General features: G+C 53.3%; 1 protein-coding gene across 1 annotated transcript in view; it reads right to left on the reverse strand.

Moving 5' to 3' along the window:
* Window positions 1-15,895, reverse strand: part of SHANK3 (SH3 and multiple ankyrin repeat domains 3) — a 51,737-nt gene extending 35,842 nt beyond the window's left edge. The window contains 12 exon segments of the mRNA XM_043882654.1: window positions 2,664-2,934; window positions 8,610-8,676; window positions 9,252-9,329; window positions 9,693-9,809; window positions 9,898-10,065; window positions 10,158-10,309; window positions 10,385-10,493; window positions 12,457-12,528; window positions 13,297-13,500; window positions 13,821-13,911; window positions 13,913-14,486; window positions 15,739-15,895. Of these exon segments, the coding sequence (XP_043738589.1) occupies window positions 2,664-2,934; window positions 8,610-8,676; window positions 9,252-9,329; window positions 9,693-9,809; window positions 9,898-10,065; window positions 10,158-10,309; window positions 10,385-10,493; window positions 12,457-12,528; window positions 13,297-13,500; window positions 13,821-13,911; window positions 13,913-14,103 (1,520 nt within the window). The 5' untranslated portion in view covers window positions 14,104-14,486; window positions 15,739-15,895.
* Window positions 15,896-20,960: the final 5,065 nt, after the last annotated feature.

Raw genomic sequence — 20,960 nt, forward strand, 5'->3', positions numbered from 1 at the left:
CGGTGCGCGGAGGAGAAGGCTGGGGAGGGGTCGGTCCGACGGAGGAGCACCGGGAAACCGGGAGGCGAGGCCGGCCAGGAGAGGAAGTCCGAAAGGGCTTCGGACTGGAGAAGAGCGTCTCAGAAACGGTTCAGGGTTCGCCTAGCCTCCAGGAGGGGCTCCCCCGGCGGGTCCGCGCCCCCCCACCCCACCCCACCACCCCCGCCTCCAGCTAGGGCCTTGGCCACCTCACACTGTGACCGCCGCGTATGCTGGGCGCCCGAATCCCCCTCTGGACCTGGCTCCTCTCCTCCCGGACATCCGCCTCGGATGCTCATGCCCTCTCCACGCTGACCGCCTGGGCACCAAGCCCGAGGCCTCAGTCCTCAGCCTTTGCCTACTCAGAGGCCTGCACCGTCTCCCTAGCACCTGGGCGGACCACGTCCACAGTCTTCGCCAATAGCCAGGCTCTCGGAGGCGAGAATTAGCTGCACTTCAGTAATACGTTGGTGCCTTCCTTTCTCTGCCCTGGCCGTTCTCAGCACCTCAACTATCCCAGTCCTGCTCCTCTGGCCAACTGTGAAGTTACCCCTCAGCTTCGAACACAGCCTTCTCTGCCCTGCTCTGTGATGCGGGTGGGGACTCTTGACATTTCAGGCCAGGCTTTGCCAAGAGGGGGCGCCACCTCCCCCACCTCTATGCCACCCCCACCGACAGCAGCTCCAACTCAAGACACTTCCTCTCCTGCAACCAAAGGTGATCTCCCACTGAGGCCCTCTCCCTCCAGAGTGCGCCAAACTTCCTCAGCCCCCTCCTGGCCGCTCACTGGGAGGCTCCCTTACCTGGATCACTCCCCACTTTACTGCTTCTGAGCCCTGGGCCCCAGCTGTCCCTGTCCTGAGACTTCGAGAACTCCCTGCTATTAGCCCCCACCACAGCTGGCACCCTGCTGCTGCTGCTGCTAAGTCGCTCCAGTCGCTTCCGACTCTGTGCAACCCCATAGACTCTGTGCAACCCCATAGACGGCAGCCCACAAGGCTCCCCCATCCCTGGGATTCTCCAGGCAAGAACCCTGGAGTGGGTTGCCATTGCCTTCTCCGAGTTGGCACCCTAGGCACCTACTAAATGTTTGTTGAAAAAGAGAGTAATAAAAATTCTATTCTCCCCACAGAGCAGTGAGCTGGAGCCCCACCCAGAGCAAGTCTTAGTTTGTGTTTGCTAAAAGGATGAGTGAATATACAAAAACCAAATGAAAGCAGAGCTTCCACACAGCTCCAACTCAGGAGTAGCCTCTGCGGAAGTGAAACATAGCAAAGTTTGTTCTTTTAGCCACAGGGCTATGCAAAATTTGGGGGGAGAATTGAAGTGATTCGGGGCAGGGCAAATAGCCTTGCAGTCTGGGTAGGGACACAGAAAGACAGAGAAGACATCACAGGTCAAGACTGTATGAGCAGGGACAACAGCAGAGGAAGAAGTGGCTTTTATAAGCTCCTGTTGCAACCCAAGCCCTCTGCTGAATGCTCACACTTAGCAAGTTTGGGAATGAGGTCTACCTGGGGGCAAGTTAAGCTGCTTCCTAGCTGTGTGGCCTTGGCCAAGTCATTTACCCCACCTGAGTGTCAGGACCCTCATCTGTAAAATAGAGCACAGCCTCATACACGGTCAAGGTTAAGTGAGATGATACACACTATACTGTTCAGCCCAGCTGTCATTGTGAAAACAAAGTGCTATTTATGTAACTCTTCCATTCAACATGTCTCTGGAGCACCTTGTATGTGACTGGCTCAGGAGCAACTGCAGGAAACAAGAGAGACAGCTCCTGCCTTGAAGGTGTGGGGAGGAGAGAGGCCTTCATCAGCAATGCTGGCTTGTGCTGTGGGCCAGGGGTCCAAGTAGGGAGCCTTCACTGCCAGGCTCCAGAAGTCTTCCCAAAGGAAATGTTTTGGGTAGGACCAGTCATGCCTAAATGATGAGAAACCCAGGCACAGAGTGGCTGGCTAATGTGCCCAAGGCCACACAGGCAGTGGATGCAAGGAGTGCACTGGACTCCGACCGTCTGTCTGCAGAGCCAGTAACCACCTTTCACTCCCACTGCTCGGCTCAGTAGGGTTCCAGCCCAAGAGTCTAGTGGGGCTCCTGCCCAGGCTTTTTGTTATAAGTTCTGGGAATGACAAGTCCTTGGTTCTCAGGATCCCAGCACTCACGGTGAAGGGTAAAGAGAAGAACCATGGAGACCTGTGGTTATACAGGGCCAGAGGGGTTGGGAAAACACCAAGACTCTCCTTTGGGAACAGGGTTGGGGTCCACCTATGGATTTGGAGCCCTCATGGACAGGACGCGCCAGCCCCTAACCTCTTAGCACAGCTCACCCAGCCCTGCCTCATCCCAGCCCTCGTCCTCCTCCCTGGCATGGCACGAACCTTTCTAAACCACAGGTCTGACCAGACCCTCTCCTCCCAGCATCCTCCCGCAGCTGTCCACTGCCCTCAGCACAAGTCTGACTCCAGAGCTCAGTGTGGGGGAGCCTGCCCCAGGCCAGGGGACCTCACCGTTTTCCCTTTCCCACCCGGGGAGGCCCCCACCCAAACCTCAGCTCAACCCTGCAGAGCCACACCAGCAGGCCTGTCCCTGCCACTTGCCCGCCCCGTGCTGGCTCTTCCTGGGTCAGGCCCGCCTCCTCCTACCTGATCTTGCTCTGGCTGCCCCTGCCTGTGGCAGGGCTGCCGTCATTCTGCTGGTCCCCATCCCGGTCCCGGTCTTTCTCCTCCTGCAGTCGCTGGAGCAGCAGCTGGTGGGGGAGGCTTCTCAGTGAAGGTCCAGGAGAAGCTGCCGGCTGCACCTCGCCCTTCAGGTTGATGTCACTGGCTGAGCGCTGCAGGGGCCGAGGCGAGGCCAGGGCGCTCGGGCCGGCCAGCCGCCGCCGCTTCGCGTAGCTGGGGGTTTCCCTGAATGGCACTGGGGTGGGGGGGAGGGGGAACAGGTGAGACTCTGGGCGGCCAGATTAGGGAAACAACTTGTCCTGTTTTGCCTGGTATTTCCAGATTTCAAAAGGAAAATCCTCTGTCCCAGGGACTGCCTCAGTCCCAGGCAAAACAGGTCAGTTGATCACCCTATGGCTGAAGCTGGGATGGGCGGGAGAGGACAGGGTCACAGACCGAGCTGCCTCTAACTCTAGCTTCAGAGGTAAAAGCCTGCCCTTCCTGTCAGACAGATGAGGTCTCGGGACTGCTTAGATCTGCTCTTGGAACTGCCCATCTCACAGGCTTCCAGAGAGACAAAAAACCGGCCACACGTGACAAACCTCACCAGACTACCACTGTATGGAACTATTTGCAGTTGACTATCACCAGAGAAACTGTAAAAGAGATATTCTAGACCAGGGGTTGGCAAACATCTGTAAAGAATAAGATAGTAAACATTTCAGACTTTGCAAGCCATTCAGTCTCTGTTGCAAGGACTCAGCCCAGCCACTGCAGTGTGAAAACAGTCTCAAATAATATATATGAGCAAATGGGTGTGGCTGAGTTCCAATAAAACTTTATTTAAATAGCAGATGGTGATTAAAACATGATCCGACTATATGCTTTTACAAAAGAGTCACTTTAGATCCAAAGACACAAGTAGGCTTAAAATAAAAGGATAAAAGAAAATATTTCATGTAAATAGTAACCAAAAGAGATCTACGTAGCTACATTAATATCAAACAAAATAGACTTAAAAAGTATTAAGAGAGACAGAGGACATTATATTTGATAAAAGTGTCAATTTGTCAACTAGATTAACAATTATTAACATATATATAACAAACAACAAAGCATCAAAATATATAGAAACAAACATCGATATATTTGGAGAAATAGACAGTTCTACAATAATATTTAAAACTTCAACACCCTGTTTTCAGTAATGGATAGAGCATCTAGAGAGAAGATCAGTAAGAATATAGAAGACTTGAACCAGTTAGACCTAACAGACATACACAGGACACTCCACAAAACAAACGCAGAATACACATTATTCTCAAGTGCACGTGAAACATTCTCCAGGATAGATCATTTGTGAGGTCACCAAAAAAGTCTCAATAAATTTAAAAAGACTGAAATTATACAAAAGTATATTCTGCAGAGACAATGGAATGAAGCTCAAAATAAATAGCAGGGGGAAAAAACCTGGAAAATTCCCAAATATGTGAAAACTTAAACACTCTTAAACAACCAATATGTCAAAATAGAAATCATAAGGAAAACTGAAAACATTTTGAGAAAATGAAAACAAAAATAGAACATACCAAAACTTATGAGATGCAGCAAAAGCGGTACTAAAAGGGAAATTTATAGCTGTAACACCTACATTAAAAAGGGAAGTCTCAAAAAAAAGGGAGGGGGAGGAACCTATTTAAAGAACTAGAAAAAGAGAAGCAAACCAAACCCAAAGGAAGGAAATAGTAAAGACTACATGAGATAAACAAAATAGAGATTAGAAATACACAGGGAATCAATGACACCAAAATTTGTTCCTTAAAAAATATCAATAAAATTGACAAACCTTTAACTAGACTAAGGAAAAACATTAGAGAAGGGGACACAAATAAATGAAAACAGAAATGAAAACTGAAGTGTTACTACCTGATGTTACACAATTAAAAAGGAATATAAGAGAATACTATGAATAATTGTATGCCAACAAATTAGATAAACTAGATAAGATGGACAAGTTTTTAGGAAAATGCAAATTACCAAAACTGACTCAAGAAGAAATAGAAAATCTAAACAGACCTATAAAAAGCAAGGAGATTGGATCAGTAATCACAAATCTCCCAACAAAAAAAAGTCCAGCATCAGATGGCATCACTAATGAATTCTTCCAAACATTTAAAGAGGAATTAGCAAAATCCTTCTGAAATTCTTCCCAAAAAAATAGAAAAGGAAGGAACACTTTCTAATGTATTCTATTAGCAATTTAAAAATGATCAAAGAACTTGACATTTCTCCAAAGAAGATATGCAAACATCCAATAAGCACATGAAAAGATGCATCAATAGCTGTTAAGAAAATGCAAATCAAAACCTCAATGAGATACCTCTTCACTTGGACTAGAATGGCTATAATTTTTTTTTAAGGTAATAACAAGTACTGGTGAGGCTTTGAAGAATTTGGAACCATCATGCATTTCTGGTGGGAATGTAAAATGGTGAAAAACAATTTAGCAGTTCCTTGAAAAATTAAATATAGAATTATCATATGACACAGCAATTCTACTCTAAGTATGTCCCCAAAATAACTGAAAATAGTATTCAAACAAATACATTTCACACATGTCCATACAGCAATATTCACAATAGCCAATGGGTGGAAACCACTTAAATGTCTACCAAAGGATGAATGGATAAACAAAATGTCACAGATACAAACAGTGGAGTATTATTCAGCCATAAAAAGTAATGAAGTAGTGATACATCCTGCAATATGGATTAAGTTGGAAAACATGCTTCAGTTTGTTGAAGGAAACCAAATACCAAGCATCATTCCACTTACATGAAATATCCAGAATAGGTAAATCTATATAGACAGAAAGTATGTTAATGGTTGACAGCGGCTGAGGGAGAGCGGAATGTGGAATAATTGCTTAATATATACAGTTTCCATTTGCGATGATGAAAATGTTATGGAATTCAATAGAGTTGGTTGTGAATGTCTTAAATACCACTAAATTATTCAATTTAAAATAGTTAATTTTATGTTACATGAATCTGATTTTAACTGAAATTTAAATCTTTGATTTTAAAGCCTCAATTAAAATAAACGACAGACAGAAGGCTGGATTTGGCCTGGGGGCACTGTTTGCCAAGCCCTGTTCTAGACTCCGGTATGCAGACCAGCAGTCTCACCTCCAGCTCCTTAGGAAATCTCAGGCTCCACCCAGACCCTCTGAGTCAGAATCTACATTTAACTAGATCCCTGGGTGACTCAAATGTACACTACAAAGTGAGAAGCACTTTCCTAGGGCACTCTTCAAAAGCACTCTGGGACAAGTCAGTGAGAAGTGTGCTTCAGAGTGTCCACAAGAGATGGGCGGAGGGCCTGAGGACACAGAGGCAGCCCGAGGCAGCAGGTGAGGAAGCAGAGGTGGCTGCTCCCAGGCAGGGTCCCTGCTTCCTGCGGGTCAGTCTAGGGGTGGCAGGGGGGCTGCCAAGAGGCTTCCAGGTGACCTGTCCCCTGAAGAGTGACGACAGGGCTCAGCCTACAAGATCCCTCCAGGTGGCTTCGTGCCGGAGGAAAAGGAAGGATGGCTGGGCAGAGCCTCCCTGCTGCTCCTCCTCTGTGCACAGGGCCCACCTGGGTCCCCAAGCTGAGGTGAGACGTGACCACTGACTCCCAGAGGGAGCGTGTGCCGAGGGAGTGGGGGAGCAAGGGTAGATCTCTGGGGCGCTCTGGTCTGAAGACAGGCTCTGCTATTAATCCCTCTGTGCCTGGGGTTTCCTCCTCTGTAAAAATGGACTAACAGCAATCACTCACTGGGGGCTTGTTGAGAGGGTTATCATAAATGCTCAGAATATACTCCCCTGTAACTCAGGCACATCTGGCTGTGTCATCTGAGTGTATGCGTGACTTCTGAGCAGGTAAGGGTGCGTGGCCAGCAGAACTGATGCCAACAATGGGACTAAACGATGTGACCTCTCAGCTCAGCCACAAATGCCTGACCCCAGCCAGGTAAGCGCACCCTGGATCAGCCAGACAGAAGCTGATAATGGTGACCCCAGGAGCCCCGGCATCTCTGTCCAAAGATGAGGGGCAGCTGAGGCCTTCCTGACTCAGCCTGGACCACAGACAAGCCCCTACCCTCCATCCAACCAGCTGGACCAAGGCTACCTGCCAGAGTCCAGACCCATGGAATCTAATACTGCATAAGGTCAGTGAGGAAAGGAGTAAAGAACCACAAAAGACTTTATTTTACCTAAGGAAACTGAGGCACAGAAGTCCCAAGCCACTTTCCCAAGGTGACATCACAAGCAGAAGATAGAGCCCCACACATCCAGAAACCAAGCTTGTCCCAGGCTGACGACCTCCTCCAAAACAAGCAGTAGCCCCAACCACACCATAACTGGAGCCCCTGCTCTGCCTCTTACCCCAGTTCAGACCTCAGGCTTCACCACAGTTCTCTCCCAAGCAGAACCTGGACCGCAAGCCAGCACCATTTCATTGGCTCAATTACGTGCTCAGCATGCATCAACTGCTGCTGCTAGAGGGTACAGGGTCTGCCCACTGTCGCAGACCCCTGACCCTGCTTGGAAACAAGGGGCTCACAACCAAGCCTCACTGCCGGCAGGTCTGTTCAGGGGAGACTATATACGAAGATTCCTTAAACATGAACTTGACCTTATCCTAACCATAGCCTACCATAACTTCACATTAGAACAAACAAGGACTCAGACCCTGGGACCAGCCTTAGCCCTTTGCTGTCCACTGTCACCTTAAACTTTGTAAAAATGGAGGCATCAGATACTGCAGTCCCAACAGAGAGGGAAGCCTGGGAGTCTGTTCCCAGGAGAGCTGTGGGGAGAAAGCCTTGTCTGCCCAGGACAGAGGGAGCAGAGACAGGGCTCGCTCTGTGGCCAGGTGGCTGGAAGGGGCAGCCTCTGGCCAGAAAATACTCTTTCCAGGAGGAGAGGCCCACCCCCAGCCACTCCACATGGGGAGGGGAGGCTCAGGATTTGCAGGACAGGTTCCTGGGCAGACCCACAGCCAACACTGCCCTGGGAGAGGGTGGCCCCTGAGGCCTGAGGTTCAGACTAGACAGCAGCTCCTGGGTTCCCTCTGCGGCACGTGCTGGGCCCCCCCGAAGCACTGGCTGCCGAGAGCTCAGAGCCCCTTGCCTGAGATGGCTGCCCCCTTCCCCACACGCATCCCTACCACTTCGTTTTGATGTCTTCACACACGCATACAGGTGGTCTTGTCATGCAAGGAAGCTGGCTATGGGCCACTTAAACTTTTTACGTTTCCAGCTGAAGTGAAATGCTGAGCGTCTGCGGTGGAGCTACACTGCCACATGTCCCCTGCTGGCCCTTCACACGACCTCACAGGAAAACAAACCTTGACCTAACTCTACTCCTGCTTCCAACCTAAGTTGATCCCTAAATCCACAGTGGTAACAATTATGACTGAAGGCAGGAGGAGAAGGGGACGACAGAGGATGAGATGGCTGGATGGCATCACCGACTCCATGGACATGAGCTTGGGTAGACTCCGGGAGTTGGTGACGGACAGCGAGGCCTGGCGTGCTGCGGTCCGTGGGGTCGCAAAGAGTCAGACACGACTGAGCGACTGAACTGAACAATTACAACCATACCCTTAATGCTGACCTGACTCTAACCGCGATCCACAGCCTTCACCTAACCGTGACCCTAACCTGACTCTGTCCACCTGCACAGGCCCTCCCCTCAGCACATTCCCTATGCCTGCAGAGCCCACTAATGGGACCACTGGGACCACTCCCAGTTGCACTGGGAGAATAGGAGGAAAAGGCTCCAGGTCAGGGGCTCCCCTGTAACAACCCCACTCACTCTTGCCCTAGTGGGCCCCGACAACCCCCACAAATCCACATCGGCAGGGCCCTCGGTGGGCAGAACTCACCAACGTCCGAATCTTTGTGGGTCTTGATGACCTCCGCGAGCTCAAAGTTCCCCGCTATGATGGCCACCTGGGGGGGGGGGGGGCGGGGTGGAGGAGGGAGGCTCAGCAGCACAGACTCACCTCCCCTCAGCCCTGGGGGCTCCCTGAATGCCCGAGCAGGGCCGTCCTCAGTTGGGGGCCCCAGGCTCAGACCTTGGCCCCTGTCTCACCCACCACCCCAGTCTGTGTGGGACTGAGGGGTCTCCTGGGACACAAGACTCTCAGAGCTAAAGCTGGAACACACTGGCCACCCTGCCCATTCTCGGAATGGCCCCTCCACACACCTGGTCTCCCTACGTGACCTGTGAAGGCCCCTGAATGGACAGGCACAGCCCACACCTGTTCTCCCCTAGCCCCAGAGCCCTCTGACCCTCCTCTCTTCTCCCTGGAAGGGGGACCGAGGGAGCCATCCTCAGTGAGCACCCCTCATAAGAGCCGGGCACTGCCCTGGCTCACCCCCTTCCCCCACCTCACCCTGGGATGACCCTGGGCCCAGAGCTCCCTCACTGCTTTATAGGGAATAGACCAAGGTCCAGAAAGACCAAGCCACACAGAGATGGAGCGACGTGCCCCGGGGAGCCCCACGCTCCTGCATTCACGTACCTGGAAGGCTGTCTGGCTGTTGTAATTGCGGACATCCTTGTTGGCTCCGCGGAAAAGCAGGACACGGGCACAGCTCTCCTGCGGGAAGATTGGAGGAGGGGTCACAGCTGGGTGACAACACATGCACACACAGGGCCCAGGGCTACGTGTTCAACACACACACGTGTAGCATAGGGAGGGCAGGTCAGGTGTAAGTGTGTAGGTCCTAGCTAGCACAGAGGGTCCACATGCATACAATGCACATGTGGTTGTTCAGAACACCCATGTGTGACACATGTGTTCAGGGAAACGATAGGCACACATAAACCTGCAAGGCCACAGCTCGCTGCAAGAGGCAGAACACGCAACTGTGGTGTGACACATAGGTCAGACACGCACACACACGTAGTCACTGTACAGCGTCACCTGTGTGCACACACGTGTGCAAGCGTGCAGACCGACCTGGTTGTAGAGGGCGCAGATGTGCAGGGCTGTGTTCCCAGAGGCATTCTGAGCCCCCATGTCAGCTCCGTAGAACAGCAGGTGCTCCAGGTGCTGCACGTGCCCGAAGCGGCAGGCCTGGGGGAGGGGAGGTTACTGCTGGGCCCTGGGCACAGCCCAGACCCACAGGCCGAGCCCGGGGCCCTGCCCCCGTGCCCCCGCCTACCTGGTGGACTTCCTGCCAGCCGTTCTCGTCGGTGGTCCCCAGCTGAGCATGGTCGTGCAGGAGCAGCTCGCAGCAGAGGGCGTCCCCCCCGCCCAGGGCGCTGTGGTACAAGGGCGTCAGACCGCGGCTGTCCTTGTAGTCCGGTGAGGCGCCCAGGTCCAGCAGGGTCTGAGGGCAAGAACCTCAGTATTCATGCCAGGCCAGCCTCTTTCCGCGCCGGAGTCACACGACGCTCCAGCGAGGGCTGGGCCTGCACTGACCGTCAAGGCAGCCGCGTTCCGCTGGCGCGTGGCACAGTGCACGGCCGTGAGCCCGTCTCGCGTGCGGAAGTCCAGGTGAGCGCCGCCGTTCCTCAGCACCTTCAGCAGGTCGGTGGCGTCGTCCAACTGGGCGGCAAGGCTCAGCGGACACTCTAGGTGCAAGGGACAGGCGGAGGTCACAGTCCTGGCCATTCCTAGACCATGCCCCTCCCTGATCTGCTTCTCACCTCCTGAGTCAGGATCGTGGAAATTGGGGTCCAGCCCCTTGTCCAGCAGGCGGGCCACCTTGTCTGTGCTGTGCAGCTGGACGTATTCCATAAACTTCTTCAGGTTCGCCTGGAAGAGCCAGCCATCCTGATCAGCCCACACTTGACGACCATCATCTGACCATCACCCACGTCCCCCAGGGGACTACCACACCCCTCAGTCTGACCCATCAGCCTCCACCATGACCTTCTCCCTTTCCCGTGTTACCCTAACCTTGCACTCCCACCGTGGCCTCAATCCCAGCTCCACTGGATCCGCATGCTGCTCCAGATCCTTCCTCGCCCCCAAGCCCAGCTAAGTGAGTTCCCTCCCTCAGCTTCAGCCTCTGCCCTGGCTTCTCTTCCTGGCCCTGATGCCCCAACCTGTCCAGCCTGGAAAAGCCTGAAGCCACATGGGCAGGAGGCAGCCTGGGGCAGCCTGCACCTCTGCTCCCCAGGTAGCCTGCTCCTTCTCCAGTGCATCTTTCTCACGTGCTCACCCCACGACAGATTCCAGCTCCAGGGCCCTCCTCTCCTGCCAGGTGTCCCCTCCTGTGACGTGACTCTGACTGCTTTTCCTTCACTCACCCAGTTATGCATCAATTCACTCAGCAAAACCTCACTAAGCTCCCGCTGGTGCTACAGTGCTGCCTGCAGCAGGCAAGGTACCCTGGTCTGAGGTCCCAGGTACCCAGGCCCTCTAGAAACAAAACGCATCAGAAATAGGACAAGGTGCCGTGGGGACAACTCCACGCGAGGGGGCACCCTCTGGCGGGTTAGGACAATGAGACAGAAGGAAGGATGTTCAAAGCTGAGAGGAAAGACCTCGGCCCCACCAGTGTGGGGGTCGGGGGGGGGGGGCGGGGGGAGGCCTAATGTGGTGCTGGGGGGCGGTCAGAGGCCAGGCAGGCAGAAACACAGGACTGTGGCACGGAGTTGAAACTCATCCTAAAAACAAGTGAGACTCACTGAAGGTCAAGAGTCATTGGTGCCCTGCAGGTCACTGAGGTCAGCTTTGGAGGAGAGGTAACTATGGGAGGAATCCAGGTGATGGGTTATACCAAGACCAGTGAGGGAGTCTCTGCCTAGCCACAGAACCAAGGCAGCAGAGGAGTCTGGCACAGAGACTCCAGGGTCACAAGGGGGTCACTGGGGCACAGGGGTGAGTGCATAAATCCCTCTCTTAGGCCCCAGAGACTGTCAATGAAGTGTCCAGCAAGCAAATGTCCACTGGCCCACAGGAGCCTGGGGTGGGGACTCAGGGAGTCTGCCTATGGAAAGGGCCAGGGTACCCACCCTGCCCCTCCTACATTCAGAAAAGGCAGGAAGGTGCCCCCCAAAGAGCATGTGGGGTCAGACCCTCCTAGCAACAGTACCCAGGAGTAAAGACCCCACAGGTATGCCTAGGGGCCCAGAGTCAGAAGATCTGGGTTCAATCCCAACATCACTGGATGCAGAGCTGTAAGCAAGTCACTTAAATTCTCTGCGACTCAGTATCTTCATCTATGAAATGGGTTAATAATAGTCTGTCCCAGAAAAAAAAAAATAACAAGATGCCTAATTTCAAGTGCCTAGCACTGGATGACCACTAAGTCCTGGATGCCCTGTTCTCCCCACCCCAACCCAGCTCCCCTCAACAACCACATCCGCTCACATAGCCCCCACAAAGACACTGCGCCCTACTGCACTCCACCCCTTAGCCAGGGACCCACCAGAGGGGTCAGTGAGAGTCTGACCTGAGTGGAACCCATCACCAGGCCAACCACCCCAAAGTCATGGTGCCCAGAGTCTGCATCCGGCCCTCTAGCCACCCCCAACACCCACACTGGGTCCCTGATGACAGGAGAAAGCAGCCTGAGCCAAAGCTGGCCAGCCCAACCAAGCTGGAGTGGCCGTTCTGGGAAGGCCTCAAGAAGGGAATTTTTCAAGGACATTTTTGACATCACAAAATCCAGCTAAGGCTGAGCTAGGGGAGCATTGGCCATGGCGGGGAGGGGACTGGAGGGAGTGCAGAAGGTCACCTTGGAGTCCCCTCGCTGTGGCTGCCTCCTTACCTTTGTGTGAAGCTTTGCAAACTGCTTATCATCAATGAGGTTCTGGGCATAAACTCGCCTCTTGTATCGAAACTGCTCAGGTAAAGACAAGGCAGAAAAAGGCACCCACCTGGACTGAGTAAGTGAAAGCAGGCACAGAATGGAGTCCTGCCCACTGCTGTGTGGCCAGGGCCCCACTGCTCATCGCCCCCACAACAAAGCTCCTGCCGGCCGGCCTCACCAGCCCATGCACACACCATGGACACGACCTGCACCGAGGACAGGTGTGCTGCACGCCCAGCAGTCCCTCTGCCTGCTGCGCCCTTCCTATCTCACCCCCACCCCCAGGATTCCCTGGAAACCTCAGTACTCTTCCAAGACCAGGTTCCAGGCCTACCTTCCTAGACACCCCTCTCTGGACAGAACTGTGCCTACCTTCCTGTGCCACCAGGGAGGCCCAGTCAGCTGAGCTCAGAGACCATAACGCTTGTTCCAAAGCCCACTGCACTTGCCACCCCCACCTCCAAACTGAATCTGGCCCCCTTGCTCACAGGGTGCTCAACGGCCTTCACATCATGAACAGGTGAGCAAAGAGGAAGACTTAGACTGTCCTTAGGAAAACTGCACGGGCGGTGGCAGGAAGACAAGACACAGATGTGCACACAGCCCGCGGCGGGCGTACTCCACGCGGCGCTCTGGGCAGTCACGCCCGCTCACACCCCGTCGCACGTGCTGCTGACCGCGCGCCTGCACGCGGCTCACTCCTCACTCGCCCCGCATACACTAACTCCCCGCGTCCGTGCCCCTCGCTGCCGCACCCTCTGGAGCCCGGGGCTCTGCCCGTCCCCGGCTGCTGCTCACCTCCAGGTAGGGCAGGGGCGTGTCTAGGTTGGGCGGGTATTCCTGCAGAAGCCTCTCCTCGTCCAGGAACTTGCCGGCGCGGCCCCGAGAGGGCGGCTGGAAGAGCCCGTAGTTGAGCGCGTCCTGGAGGCTGTGGTTGAGGGCGCAGAGCACGCGCTGCTTGGCGGCCCAAACGGGCGCGGCCGGGTCCAGGCGCAGGCACTTCTGCAGCGGAGCGCGGTCGTGAGCTGATCGGGCCGCCGGGCCAGCGCGTGGCACGGAGGCCCCGGGCGCCGCCCGAGTCCCGGCGCGGGAGCGGAGGCCGCGGACCCCCGCCTCTGCGCCCCGCTCGCGAGGCCTCGCCCCGGGGGCGGTGCTTCCCCGGGCCCCGCCCCCGCCCGGCCGCGGGGAGGGTCCGGGCGGAGGCGGCGGGGGAGGGGCGAGTGGCCGGGGCCGGGGTCTCCCGCGCACAGCTCGCGGCGCGCGGGTGGGGGGCCGCGAGAGCGGGGCGAGGGTGCCGCCGGGACCCGGGCGGCGAGGCTCACCGTCTGCTGCAGGTCTGGGATGCCGACGCGCACGATCACGGCGCTGGCCCCGGGGCCGTCCATCCCCGCGCCCGGGCCGGGGCCGCTAGCGGCCAGGAGCTGGGCGCCCCGGGGCTCCTCGCCGCGCCCCGGCCCCCCCCCGGCCCCCCACCGGAGCCCCGTCGGCCGCGCTGCGCGGGAGGGGGCCGGGGGGAGCCGGGGCCGGGGCCGGCGCCGGGGACAGCGGCTCCGAGGGCTCCGCAGGGGCGGCGGCGGCGGCGGCGGCGGCGCGGCTCAGCTGCATCGGCCCCGGCTCCGCTCGGCGCCTGCCTTCCCCGGGGGCGGGGGCGGCGGGGGGAGGGGGCCTGAGCCGGGAGGGAAGCGGGGGTGGCAGGGGGCTGAGCCGGAGGCGGGGGCCGGGACGCTCAGGGCCGGCGAGGGCGAAGGGGACTGTCTGGGGTCCCGGGGTGGGGAGTGGGGTCCGTGCGAAAGGCGAGGGCCGCACAGCAGGGTGGGGACCCTGGGGGCTGTGCTGGGGGTGTGGGGACTCCTAGGCCTCGGTGTGGGGGGAGTGGCTGAGCAGTGAGGACCGCGCCGCCCTTCGGCTGCGGAAGAGCATCCGTGGACCACCGGGGAAGATGCGGCGAGGAGGGGGTCTTGGAGCTGGGATGGGGGCCGCTTTGGGCACTGAGACCAGAGGCAGGGCAGGAAGGGGAGAGAAAAACTGGAGAATTAATTTCCGGGGGTGGCAGCTTCTCCCCACTCTACCGACCCCCTCTCCCCACCCTACTCAAGACCCGGGGATGACAGGGACCAATCCGGTCCCAATCCTGGAGGTGGGACGGTAGGGACCTCAGAGCCCCGGGGTCTCTCCCACAGTCAGAACCATTTAACCCTCCAACTTAACCCTTAGGACCTCGCCGAACTGTGTTCAGCGCGGCTCACGGCTCCCGCATCTCTAGCCGAGTTTGGGGAGTTCGCTCCGGACTCTGAGGCCCGCCCCTCCTCCAGCCCCCTCCCCAGGTCCCCTGGTTCGCCTAGCTCTGACGCCTGTCACCCCCTCCCGGTCACCTTAGCGACAACAGGATGGGGGCGCGACCTAAGAGGAAGGGCTTAGGGGAGGGGGCGCTACTAGTCTCCACCTGCAACCGGGAAGTGAATTTTAGTTTTACGCGTTGTCGTGGCAACGCGGGAGGGGGTGATGAGTAGGCGGAGAAGAGGGGAGCGCAATAAAGAAACTAGCTCAGGCACCACCGCCCCATTGGAGCACGCTAGCTCCCCCCCCCCCTCCCCAATACTCGTCAGCCTCACAGAACTACCCCAGAGCTGGGAAACCCGAGCCCTCAAGGTTCTTAAAAAGCACGGAGCAGTCCCTTCACGTTGAAATAGCCCTGATTTCCCGAGAAACAGCTTCTGACTCCCACAAAGCTCCCCCACCGTGCTGGACTCCTCCCCAAAGAACAGGCCCTGACCCCCATGGCCGCTCCCCTTCTCACAAGACACACTTGCTAACCTTCACAGAACCCAGCTTGGGAACACCTTCTGGTCCTGGTAGAAAATACCCCAGCCTCACCCACCTTCTCCAAGAGCAGCCCTGGATCCCCTGAGCCTCCCAGGAATAAACTTGAATGAACCGCACCCCCCACCCCCCCACCCCCGCCCCGCAACACACACACAGAAAACCTCCCTACCCTTCCCTGACATCCTGGAAGCACCCTACCCCTACACAGACCAGTTCTTGACACCCCGTTGGAGAACAGCCCCCACCCCAAAGAGCCCCACAGTACCCGCCCTTCTGCCCCTGGAACAGCCTCTGGTCACCCCAGAGCGAGACCCACTTCCCCAGGACCAGCCCTGACCCCTGAGGGAAACCGGGCTCTCTCCCTCCCCAGCCACCACCCCTCCAGAAAAAATCTCTGCCTCCCAGGACTCCACTGACCCCACTGTGTCCAGCGCTGTCTGCAGTCTGCTCCTGCTTTCTTCCCAGGCCTGGGCGGACCCTCCCTGCCTGAGTGTGACCCCAGGATGTTCAGGCTCTTCCCAAGGCCACGGGCCTGGCCTGAGTGAGGGAGCTGAGGGTCCCCAGAGGCTGGGGCGGATGGGAGGGGTAGGGGAAGTGGGGAAGCAGGAAGGGGCTGTCGGAAGCCCACTTATCTGCAGGAAGCACCTTGGGAAGCGTGTGGCCCAGCCCTGGAGAGAGGAAACGAGTGCTTCCTGGCCCCACTGTCTCCACCGTCTTCCTGCCCCTGGTCTCCCCTCCCTGAGTCACCCAGAGCTGCCCCTCCCCGTGTCCCTACCCCCTCCTGCTGTGGCAGCTGTGTGGCCGTGGCCACATTCACCAGAGTCCCCAAGTCGTGATGGGACTGAAGAAGGAGGCTGCATCTCCCCACAACCAGCCTCAGAGCAGCCCCAGGCCTCTGGGCTCTGCCTACAACCCTGCCCTTGACCTGAGTGGCCAGACACCCACCTGTCCACAGAGACGACCTCATGGGGACCCCTTCAGCCTCCCCAGGGGCCCACTGTACTTGGTACACCCAGCACCATGAATGCTGCGCTTTCAGGAGAAAACCTCACGTCTGAGAAGCAACCAACACCCTGGTCTCCAGGCTCAACTGGGCCTGCCCTGCCAGGGCCAGGTCTACGGAGCACCCAGCCCAAAGAATGGGCACATGAGGAACAAATTTCAAGCTGGCACCACTCCGCAACCCACCACCACTCTGGCAAACGGCAAAAATCCCAACCCCCAGAAGCACCTTTCCCACAGAATGTCCTCCTGGCCCTGCAGCCTGATGGGTTGATGGAGCAGGAAGCCCAGGGACAGGCTATTTTGTTGAGAATAAAAGACACCAGGCTCCTCAGCACCTCCTAGCCCAGCCCTGCCTCTCTGCCCTCCTGTCTTAGTCCTTGAAGGCAAGGAGTCCCCAGACCCCACGGCCCTTCCATCAGGGCTAAGATTCCAGAAAGACCCATGGTTCTCCCATCCCTACTTCCTCCCAACACAGGTTCGAAAGCCCAGGGCCTGTGGAAGCTCATGTGGGCAAAGCATCCGGAACGTGCCTGGCACAGGGTCAGACCTCTCCGGTGGAACACTGCCCACCACTCCGTGGCCCCCCAGACCCCCAGCCACTGCAGAGGCCGGTTGTGCCCGCACCCTCAAGGTCCTAAGCACCCCCCGCCCCGCAGCCAGCAGAGCACCCCCACCTGCAGCATCCTGGCGGCCCTTCCTGGTGAGGCTGCATCCCCCTCCCGCACCACGCCCTCCTTTCACACTCCTGGGCCACTTCCTCACCCACATCCCAGCCTTTCCCTCCCTCTCGAAGTCAGCCTACAGAGGCCTGGCCCACAGCCCCCCTCTTACTGCAAACCCCGCAGGCCTGCTGTGTCTCCTGCCGAGCCTCACGCCCTGGTTTCCATGACGGGGTGGGGTGGGGGGGCAGGGGGCGTCCTGCTGTCTGACCCTCCCCCGGGGCCCCCGCTCTCCCACCGGTACTATTCCTCTGCCCCGACTCTGCTCTTTCCTCCACAGCACCCTGGTGTCTGCCTGCCCTGAAATCACTTGTTGCTTATTGTCTAGGACCTGTCTTTCCCCCCAGGATGCAGGCTCCCCATGGGGAGGAAGCTTTCCTGATTTGGTTCAGTGCTATGTCCAAGGCCCCAGGCTTAAGTCCATGCTCAGTGGACATTTGCTGAAGTTTCATCTACAAACTGTTCACACCCAACTTTCTCTGTTCAGGGCAGACCCTCTCCAAACTCAGAGCAGCTTGTAGGGGCAGAATACCTGAGTATTCTGACTGTCTAGGCCTGGTGCAATTTTTCTGGGTAGGGTTTTGTTTTGTTTTGTTTGCTTCTAGTTATTTAACATCTATCAGTGTTTTTAGGTTCAATTTCATCCTAAGACTGATGTTAAGTTTTATTTTTCTAGGAATACAAATCTTTTTCTAAAGAATCAACTTTTCATTCTGCTAATCTATTTTTATTTTGTTTTTTTCTGTTTAATTCTTTCTACTGCTTTGATTGTTGTTAGGATCCTTTTTCTAATTTCTTCAGCTGGGTACTGAATTCAATTTTTAGTCTTTCTTTTCTCTGACAATGAGTGTTTAAGGTTATACATTTTCAAGTTCCACTTTAGTTATGTCCGTTAAGTCGGGTCTTAGTTGTGGCATGTGGAATCTAGCTCCCTGAAGGGATTGAACCCAGGCCCCTACATTGGGAACTCGGGGTCTTGGCCAAAGGACCACCAGGGAAGTCCCCCATTAAGTCTTAATAATAGTATTTTTAATTTCACCTTGTTGATTTTCTGATATCCATTGTATTGTTTGCTTTAGGGATTACTGAAAAGTATGCTTACTTTAAGCTTTCAAATGTATACTAGGTTTCTTTCTTTGTATTTATTTATTTATTTTTGAGGAAGGACTCACCCTTAGCTACTGATTTCTTTATTATTTTGTTATGGTCAGAGAAGATGATCTGCATAATACTGATCTTTGAGTATATTTGAGTACAAATACAAATATAATTTATTTGTAAAAAATAAATATAAAAAATACAAATATAAATACATTTGAGTATATTTGAATAATATTGATTTAATAAAGACTTTCTGGTTGCCATGTATGTGGTTCAATAGGAATTATTGGATACAAGGAGATATGTATGTGTGTGTGTATATATATACACACATACACACATATATATATACACATATATATATATACACACATATATATATATCCAACAATGTACACACATGCATAAGATCATACCTCCATTGTATCAAGTTTGTTAATTGTGTTATTCAAATATTCTGTCTTTTCTAATGTTCCCTTTGCTTGATTTATAAGTTACTAAAAGAAGTGGGATAAAATTCCCCTTTAGCAGCCTCTCCATGAAATTTTGCCAATTTGGGATTTATATGTCTTTTCAGGCTTTATTTTTAATGCTAACAGATTTAGAATTATTATAGCTTTCTGATAAATTATTCCTTGTATCATTATATGGTACCTTATTTATTCTTAATGATGCTTTTTGCCTTAATTTTTTTCAATGTTTAGTCTAGGCATAGCACTATTTTGTGAGTATTGACCTCATATATCTTTTCCCCTCATTCTCCTTTTATTCTTTCTACATTTTATATTGTTAGGTGTGCTTCTGGTAAATAGTCTGTGTAGCCGTTTTTAGATTAGTCTTTGATGGTGTTTTGTTGCGAGTACTGAAGTGCTTTACCTGATTTTCGCCTCTCACTCTGGTTGTCAGTCAGTATTGTTTTGTTTTTTTGTCTAGCTGCTTTTTTCTCCCTTTGGGCTATTCCTCTGATTGATCATGTTATCTTTACTCCTCTTTCCCTCAACTCCCTTTGTTTTTGGAGTTAAACATTCTTTCTATCTTTTTCATAAATAGACTTAAATTTGTAACATGTGAGATTAACACAGCCTAAAGTAAAACTGCCCCGCCCGCCCGCCGCCCTTCCCTGCACTAACGGGAGTTCAGCTTTAGCCTCAGGCCTGTGTCCACATTGTTCTCACCTCCAGTCTGTGTGGTTGCTCGTGGAGTCACATGTCAACCCACCCTTCACTCACTTTCCTTCTGACTTGAATTTTCTTCTCCCGAAAGTAGTGACAAAGTAGTGACTTTGAAATGTCTTATTTCACCCTTATTTTGAGTGATAATTTAGCCAGTGTAGAATGCTAAATTGACAAAATATTTTTTTCTCAATACTTTGAAGATTTTTCTCTCTGTGTGCTGTATTCTGGGTAATTTTTCCACTTCTGGCTTCCATCTCACTGATTCTGTTTGAGTTTAATCTACTATTAACCTCATCCGTAGGTTTTATTCCCCCCCCCCCCACCCCCTGTAGAGGTTTTTTTTTCTTTTTTTTCTTTTTTTTTTACTTCTTTCTTTTTTTCATTTCTTTTTATTAGTTGGAGGCTAATTACTTTACAATATTGTAGTGGTTTTTGTCATACATTGACATGAATCAGCCATGGATTTACAAGTATTCCCCATCCCAATCCCCCCTCCCACCTCCCTCTCCACCCAATTCCTCTGGGTCTTCCCAGTGCACCAGTCCCGAGCACTTGTCTCATGCATCCCACCTGGGCTGGTGATCTGTTTCACCATAGATAATATACATGTTTCAATGCTGTTCTCTAGAAACATCCCACCCTCGCCTTCTCCCACAGAGTCCAAAATTCTGTTCTGTACATCTGTGTCTCTTTTTCTGTTTTGCATATAGGGTTATCGTTACCATCTTTCTAAATTCCATATATATGCGTTAGTATACTGTATTGGTCTTTATCTTTCTGGCTTACTTCACTCTGTATAATGGGCTCCAGTTTCATCCATCTCATTAGAATGGATTCAAATGAATTCTTTTTAATGGCTGAGTGATATTCCATGGTGTATATGTACCATAGCTTCCTTATCCATTCATCTGCTGATGGGCATCTAGGTTGCTTCCATGTCCTAGCTATTATAAATAGTGCTTCGATGAACATTGGGGTGCACGTGTCTCTTTCAGATCTGGTTTCCTCAGTGTGTATGCCCAGAAGTGGGATTGCTGGGTCAGATGGCAGTTCTATTTCCAGTTTTTTAAGAAATCTCCACACTGTTCTCCATAGTGGCTGTACTAGTTTGCATTCCCACCAACAGTGTAAGAGGGTTCCCTTTTCTCCACACCCTCTCCAGCATTTATTGCTTGTAGACTTTTGGATAGCAGCCATCCTGACTGGCGTGTAATGGTACCTCATTGAGGTTTTGATTTGCATTTCTCTGATAATGAGTGATGTTGAGCATCTTTTCCCGTGTTTGTTAGCCATCAGTATGTCTTCTTTGGAGAAATGTCTGTTTAGTTCTTTGGCCCATTTTTTGATTGGGTCATTTACTTTTCTGGAATTGAGCTGCAGGAGTTGCTTGTATATTTTTGAGATTAATCCTTTGTCTGTTGCTTCATTTGCTATTGTTTTCTCCCAATCTGAGGGCTGTCTTTTCACCTTGCTTATAGTTTCCTTTGTTGTGCAAAAGCTTTTAAGTTTCATTAGGTCCCATTTGTTTATTTTTGCTTTTATTTCCAATATTCTGGGAGGTGGGTCATAGAGGATCCTGCTGTGATTTATGTCGGAGAGTGTTTTGCCTATGTTCTCCTCTAGGAGTCTTATAGTTTCT

The sequence above is a fragment of the Cervus elaphus genome, chromosome 22 (assembly GCF_910594005.1).
Source record: "Cervus elaphus chromosome 22, mCerEla1.1, whole genome shotgun sequence".
In the NCBI taxonomy this organism is placed as follows: domain Eukaryota; kingdom Metazoa; phylum Chordata; class Mammalia; order Artiodactyla; family Cervidae; genus Cervus; species Cervus elaphus.